The 8009-nt window shown below is 41.6% G+C and overlaps 1 protein-coding gene across 1 annotated transcript in view; it reads left to right on the top strand.

Annotated features, from left to right (window-relative positions):
- The window catches only part of LOC131970277 (probable G-protein coupled receptor 149), a 10044-nt gene extending 2278 nt beyond the window's left edge, over window positions 1–7766 (top strand). Inside the window, 4 exon segments of the mRNA XM_059331637.1 lie at window positions 696–876; window positions 991–1487; window positions 5467–5610; window positions 7257–7766. Coding sequence (XP_059187620.1) covers window positions 696–876; window positions 991–1487; window positions 5467–5610; window positions 7257–7766 — 1332 coding nt within the window.
- The last annotated feature ends 243 nt before the right edge of the window (window positions 7767–8009 follow it).

Here is an 8009-nt window from a genome sequence, read left to right as displayed (position 1 = left end):
GTGAGCTGAGTTTGGCAGGTTTCTGTCAACACCTAAAGGGCAGCATCACCGGGTCGCACTGTGAAAGACCTTACATGATTACCACACAGTGGCTGCTGCCGTTTCAACATTTCTTCTTGCTCAAACAAAAAATAATAAGAATTTTAGGTGATAAATGCTGCCAGCAGACAATGATGTGCAAACAGAATTGGCATGCCAAACTTTCAACACTGAAAATGAATAAATCCCTGGATATGATTAACACAGAAAATGTCAATATTTCACTAATGCAACTGAGTTTTATATCTGTGGTTGGGATTTATTCCATGTTTTCTAAGAAACAAACATTTCTTGCCTACAATGGATTGTGTTTGGTGTTTGCATTCACAGATATATGATTTCAGTATCAGTGTGCTGAACCTGTTGCTGGGGCCAAGTCATATAAACACAACCAGGCTGAGAAACACTATTCATAAAGGAATACTCGCTTATTCTAATAAGCAATTTAAATGTATACATTCTCAATTTAGTAAAGCCATACACAATAAGAGTGCACATCCCTCATATTGTTATATGCATATTTGAATATAAAAACATAAGAAAATTTAAAAAGAAAAAAGGCCAGTATGGGCTTTATTTCCATTCACGTGTCTCCCTCCTCACACTTCTCATAAATATTGAATCAGTGAATTAATTTCCTCTTTCCCTTCATTCAGACTTTGGTGCTGGTGCGCCACGCCGTGAATGCACGCAGCTCCTCCCTGGAGACGCTGAGCTTCTTCCTCACTCTGCTTGCCCCCGCGGTCACCCCATTATTCGTGCTGTCTGAGCGATGGATCCACATGCCATGCGGCTGCTTCATTAACTGCAAACGGGATCCAACACAGGAACCCTCAGGTAAACCATGTGTCCCTATGAAAGACACCCTCTAAAAAAGTTTCTCTGTTGTGATAAAGAGGAACGTGTACCAACATTGTAATAAAAAATATTCTCAATTGATTTTTTTCTCAGTGATGAAAAGAAGATTTGAGTTCAACCTTTCATTCCAACAAGGCTACGGAGTGTACAAGCTGTCCCACGCCACCATGTCTCCTAGCAGTCCACCTCTGGAGAAGCCTGCCTATCACAGCCTCTTTAACTGTGACTTCTCCAACACCCGCCTCGATGCTTTAGAGAGTGGAGGGCTTGCCGGCCTGGGGCCTGATTTTGATTTCAGCACCACCTGCCCTGTGGACAGCTCCTCTCATGCAGAGCTTCCGTTGGAAGCGGTGGCCGGTGGAGGAGAGGCTGATTGTCCTTTACTTCCTCATGAGAACCACGAAGACGATGACGGCTTCCGCTGCGTGCCCTCGCTGCCTCCTCATCATCGAGAACAGGATCACAATCTCACCGACACGTCATCTGTGTTCGAGGGCCCGGAGAGGAGGCTGTCGCACGAGGAGTGCCGGAAAATCGAGCTGACAGACTGGGAGTGGTGCAGGAGTAAATCAGAGAGGACACCCAGACAGGTACGCCTCTTTGCACAGTTACTAGTTTATTAGTTTGATGTTGAACCATTAAATGAAGTCATTTGTACCTGTCATTCTGGGGTTTATGGCTGGCATTAATTGATTTTCCACACTTGCACTCTATTGCTTTCCTAAACTAGGTAAACAACTGCTGTATTAGCATGCAACATATGGAGATGCTCTGCAGAGACCATTGTTTAGAAGTGATTACTGTCTCAGCACCATAAATGGATGGACGCTCAATCTGTGTTTACATTTTATTCAAGGGGAAATTAAATGTCTTATTGCACCTGTATGGAGATTCAGAGACACACAGCTGTTGAACTAGGATGCAGTCTTTATATAACCAGGCTTTGGAGAAGTATGTGCATATTTTTCCATCTGAATGCCTGTCTGGCTTTCTGTTTGTTGGTCTGTATCTCTTTGGAGATTTTTCTGCCTCTGTGAATATGACTCTTTATAATCAAGCTGACAGAAAAGGAGCTGAGCATGTAATTTAGATAAAATGTTTAAAATCGCCTCTGCCTCCGTCTCCCTCCACTCCCCTGTCTGCATATCTTTGTTTGTGCTAAGCATCAATGGATTTTGACTAATAGAGCAATCGATCAAGATACCATCAGCAGCATACCATTTAAGTCACAAGTGTCAGCCTGTCTTTCAAAACCAAATATTCATTCATTCTTGCTCCTCTCTAAAATCCACCATCTCTCAGTGCTCAGCTCAGTTCATTGATTCAGTCTTTTGTGGGGTTTTTGGGTGTTTTGTTTACAGTTTCAAGATCAGAAATAATGAGGTTTATCCACTGAAGGTTAGCTCCCTTATGTTTGTGAATTTTTAGTGCATAGCTGTGTTTGAAAAATGAATGAAAACTTCAACACAATCCGTCTTTGATTCATGTTTCAGTTATCTACAGTGTAGAGTTGTCTGTCTGCCAAGACCGAACGTTATGCTCATAAATGTAATAATATTATATTATTATAAATATAACGTAATATTTTCTCAGTCACTCGATAGTTGCCCTACCCAGCAGAAGTCAAATAGTACTAAATGTAAACAATGCAGATGAAGACAGTATTCTTCAAGCCCTATCCACTAATCCATTCTAATCCATTTCTCTCTTTGTGGTTGACATCCTGTGCTCTTGTAATACCAGAAGCTTAATTCCCTCAGTGCTTTGTGGGACCCAATTGAATTGTTAAACAAGGTAAAAACAGTAAAGCCTTAATGATTAATGCATCCTGGAATCAGAGATACCAGAAACACATGGGAGAGCTCTCTGCTGCAGAGAAACAGCAGAGCAGCCACGGGCATTACCTTTGAGTCTGACAGCATGGTAATTGTGACTTTAGCAGCGATGACACTATGAGCTTGTTTCAAAAGTAACGAGGACATGAACAGATGTGAAAACATGTGTGTATACATGTGCACACGCACAAACACACTCTCTGTCTCTGCTCTACTTATAAGTCTGAAATGTTTTGGTTTGGAAATCACCAGAGGGTGGAAAATCCATGGAGCATGCATCTACAGCTTGGCTTTGGCACTCACTTTGCATCATGTATAAGTCTGAGATGCTCAGCGCCTGCTTGTGTGTGTGTGTGTGACTGTGTATGTGTATGTGTGTGTGTGTCCTACTTCTCAGGTTCTTAGTAGCAAACTGTGTATATTAAGCTCCCTGAGGCCTTATTCATTGATTGGGGTCAGTATATACAAGTACAGTATACAAGTCAGTGTGTGCAGTTACACACTGACTGTATACAAGCAAATTAGCAACAAAGTTAAGCTACAGTGATCCAGAAACCTTCCTCCTTTTTCCACCACAGTCACACAAGGCATAAAGAAAATTAACTGACAAACATATATACATACACACACATGTACATACACACCAGCCTGTATAGTTTGGGCTTTATAGAGCTACACAGCCAGGACGGTGTTGTGTTCCCTCGTTAGCAGGCTAGATGTCATTACCCAGTACTGTCCGCCCTTCTGGCCTTCAGCATCCACAGGGAGAGGTGGAATTAGAGCTTAAAGACATCTTTACCCTCTCTGTGACTTTATGCTCTCTGCTAGCAGGAACAGAGCCGGGGGCACGTTCACAAGCCCTCTCCCTGAGGGAAACAGATGCAATGTGCATTCAGATGTAGAACTGAAACATATTTGATCTAAGAGCACATTCACTATTTGTAAATAAATGTTGTTCTCACCAATAGGCTACAAGGTGGAGATTGAAAAATAAATATTGATTTGGAATAGACAGAAAAATAGAAGAAGAATCAATAACCTGCCAGCATCTGTAAGCATCAATAACAGTGTTGTCTGTGTAATAGCTGGTTTATCTTCATACTTTAATTTGTGCGATAAAATATTGGTCCAAAAAGAGTCCACAGCCCTGCCAGCAGCTCTGTGAGGCATAGTGGGTGCTTTGAACTAAATGCTAAATTTAGCATGCTAACATGCTCACCATGAAAATGCTGATGTTTTGCAGTTATAATATTCACCATGTTCATCTTCTTTGCTGCCTGTGTGAAGGAGGTTAATGTTTTCAGTTCGGTTTGTCTGTCAGCAGGATTGTAAAAGAACTACTGGCCCAAATTTCAATAAACTTGCTGGCAGGGGGTCCAAAAGAACCCATTAGATGTGGAGCGTATCTAAATCATGGTGCAGAGACAGATATTAATTTTCACTCTTCTGTCGCTTTCATGTGCTGTCAGAATAATCTGAGTAAGATTATCCAACACATCTGCATTGTAGCCCCCATGTTGTTTCCACATCATGACTTGTGAAATGATCCACATCGGAAGAACGACTTCTCAACCAGGCAGACGAACCAACCAAGGTGCACTTGAATGCACCAGTGGCTTTCACGAAGTTCCGCACCATTCCAGTTTAGTGTCTTTGCAGGCTAAAATTTGATAATTAGTACTCAATACAAAGTCCAGCTGAGGCTGATGGGAATCTCATTGGTTTTTTTACACAAATTAAACAAAATGAAAATATATTAGAAAATTGGAGAATTGCAACATTTCATGTAATAGAAACAAGTAGTTCATGTAAATATATCCAGAATACGCTCACACACACAAACATCCATCAAGGCACTTCCCACACTGCAGGCTTCTGAGCTTTATTTGATTTACTTGACAGTGTGTTTTCAGCTCAACATGGCGGTCCCTCTCTCTCTCTCTCTTCCTCTGAGTCTCTCTCCCTTCACATTATGCAAAGAGTCAGGGAGGATAAGAGATTGACATCCTCTTTGTTTCTATTGTGTCACAATCAGATCATTACATTGAACTAATCTAAATAATTTAGAGGGCTTAATGAGAGCTGCTGCTGTCAAACCACAGGAAGCTTCTCCTTCCCCCTGCTGGCAGGATGCATGTTTCATACTGCATGTTTTCAAACACATCATGTTGACAGAGACTCACTTTGATGTACTGTGTGGTGAATTAATCTCTATGAAAATATGAATGGGGAAAAATGAAATATGATTAGAAATGTGAGTCATAAAAATGAGCCTTGTAATTGAAAAATGATGGCAAAGTGATAAGAAACCCAGAAGGACATTTATTGATGCTATTACACACTGAAACTGTATTATTCTGATTTAATTAGTTCATAAAAACATGCAGATTTATCTTTCTGCTGAGCCCCTAAAAGATCTCGGGTAGTTTATCCCTAATTCTTTTTTTACCAGCAGAGTGCTGTTGATGTGTGAGCCTCATTAACTCGTGGGACAGAAATGTTTGGTCAAAACATCTCCTGCTCTGGACACCATGGACACCATCTAAGCTCAATTAGCTTCAACAAAGGGAACAAGATGCAAAAAACCTTTTCATTTCAATAACGTGATGAGCAGCCAAGATAGAATTTAATGATATGCATCATAATATTCTCAAGAAATGAGCGTTGCCAAGTTAATATGTAAATAAATGTTGTGCTAGATGTTGACTGGATTGGTTTCCTGTTTCCCTCACAGCGGTCTTCAGGCGGTCTCTCCATCCCCTTGTGTGCCTTTCAGGGCACTGTGTCTCTGCAAGCCCCCACAGGGAAGACCCTCTCTCTCTCTACCTACGAGGTCAGCAGCGACGGACTCAAAATCTCCCCCAACAATGCCAAGAAGGTAATGAACCTCAACTCTGTCCCTTTACGCTGCAAAAAAGCAAACTTGTATTTTTTGGCCTGAAACAGTTATTTAAGTTGGTAAAACTTGGAACTTTAATTATTGATATTTAGGGCAATAATGTAAGTTAGCACAACAAAGGAAGCCAGTTGTCTGCTCAAAAACAAGTTGGTGAGTTGTTGTTACTTATATCTTTACGTTAGCGGCTTTACGGAGCAATAGTTCTGCTAACTCTTGTTTCTTGGTGGTCAAATGCAGAAGCCAACTTTCCGAGTTGCACTTGAAGTCTCATTGTATCTGTGCTGCCTCCAGCTGGAGTCCACACAGAAATGACACAAACATCAGAATTCAGAGTTGAGCAAACTCAAAAGCAAAACTTAAAATATTTAGTTTAATTGTCCGACTTAAAATGTTATTGAAGTTTGTTGCCTTGACATTTTGAGTTCACCCAACATTTCTTTTTTTTGCAGTGTAAAAACTGTTTACAATTCCTATTAATTATAAGACAGTAGACAGTTAGCTTGACTTTAAAAAATACTGTAGTCTGCCTGGCTCAAACAAATAACAAAACTATGTGGTTTTGCAAGGAGATGCATGCTGTAGAGGTTTCTGAGCTCAGTATTGAGTGAGACCAGCTGTAATAGTAATGGGCTATGGCTAATAGCTGGGCTATGGGTAATAGCTGGGCTATGGGTCCAGGTCCTCCTGTCCAGTGTCAGCTGTGAATGGCTCCAACCCACGAGACCAAAGTTAGATAAGCAGTTAAGGATAATGAATGAATGAATCAGTTGATATTTTCTAACTCCAGCTGGCTTATTAAGTGATTGTTTTTACCATTATTCTGCCATGCTTTTGTGTGTATTATTCCAGGTCAGCTTTACTTAAGCTAATAACATACATTTTTTCAATACAATTATTTTTGTATAGCTCAGAATCACAAAACACAGATTTGCCTCAAAGGGTTTTACAGACTTTACAGCCTCTGTCTTTTGACCCTGTAAATGTAACATTAGCTCTACTCTGCAGCAGTTAGCTCCACTCTTGGAACAGCATTATTCTTTAGGAAAAAGTGCTTTAGTGTTGGATTTTTTTCTCCTTTTTGGTTGGCAGTAGTCATCTGGCTGTGGTGCTCTCATGCTCTCACTTAGTACTGGACCAATTTAAAAAATGTTAGTCCCTGTTAGTCACTTTGACACAAAAACATGGGGTAATTGGGCTCTGGTTTAAAAATAGCCCCTTAAGACAGATATGCTGTATCAACCATCTAACTCAGCAAAAAAGCAAATAAGATTATTTCACAAAGTCAAACTATCTCTTAAACAACTGTCAGTTTAACAATTTCTGTCAAAGACAACTTTTTAATACCATGAACTTCATATGATTTGTAGGGTTCACGTAGAGTTTTGTAAATTGAAAAGATTAATGGAGGACGTGAAGATGAAATGATGAAGTAGACAGAAATAAATAGCCTGATAACAAATCTCTTGGATTATTATATAAGGGAAATAAGACATAAATTATGTATTATTCATGTAGTTAATGTAAAATATGATGAGACATGAATGACCCTGTGGTGAAAAAAAATTTGAATTACACTGCAATCTCATACTGTTGATGAATAACTAACTAATAAATCTGTCTAAAAGGTGGAGGTGTATCGCTCCAAGTCCGTGGGCCATGAGCCGAGTGCAGACGACCCGGCAGGAGGTCCGGCCGGAGACGGGAACGTCGGCGGCATCGGGATGGGCATGGAGATCGGGATGGGGATGGGCATAGGAGGCGGCGTGGGAGACACCAACGTCAAGATCCACCTTGAGGTCCTGGAGATCTGTGACAACGAGGAGGCCATGGACAGCGTGTCCATCATCTCCAACATCAGCCAGTCCTCCACCCACGCCCGCTCCCCCTCGCTGCGCTACTCACGCAGGGAGAACCGCTTCGTCTCCTGCGACCTGGGGGAGACCGCCTCCTACTCGCTGCTCATCCCCAGCAGTGGCAACCCCGAGGCAGAGACCATCAACATCACCATACCTGACACTGTGGAGGCTCACCGGCAGAACAGCCGGCGGCAGACGCAGGAGAGCTCCGGCTACCGGGAGGAGATCCAGCTGCTCAATGAGGCCTACAGAAAGCAAACCGGCCAGAGGGAGGAGTAACAGGAGGAGGTGAAAAGAGCACTTCTCACAGCCGAGGAGGAAAGACAAACTTCCTAATCATTCCACATTTACTTATTATTGACTTACTCCAACAGAACTGAGAGGTTTCGCTGTTCTAACAGTCTCTTTGCCTACTCTTGTACTTCCTCTTCAGATAACATCACAATAGCACATGCATCACTTGTCTTCAGAGTACACAGAGATAGATTAGCCTGGAGAGGAAGAGAGATGGACAAGTGAGAG

The sequence above is a fragment of the Centropristis striata genome, chromosome 4 (assembly GCF_030273125.1).
Source record: "Centropristis striata isolate RG_2023a ecotype Rhode Island chromosome 4, C.striata_1.0, whole genome shotgun sequence".
Taxonomy (NCBI): domain Eukaryota; kingdom Metazoa; phylum Chordata; class Actinopteri; order Perciformes; family Serranidae; genus Centropristis; species Centropristis striata.
The sequence above is the reverse complement of the archived record's forward strand: the minus strand, read 5'-3'. Positions and strand labels throughout refer to the sequence as shown.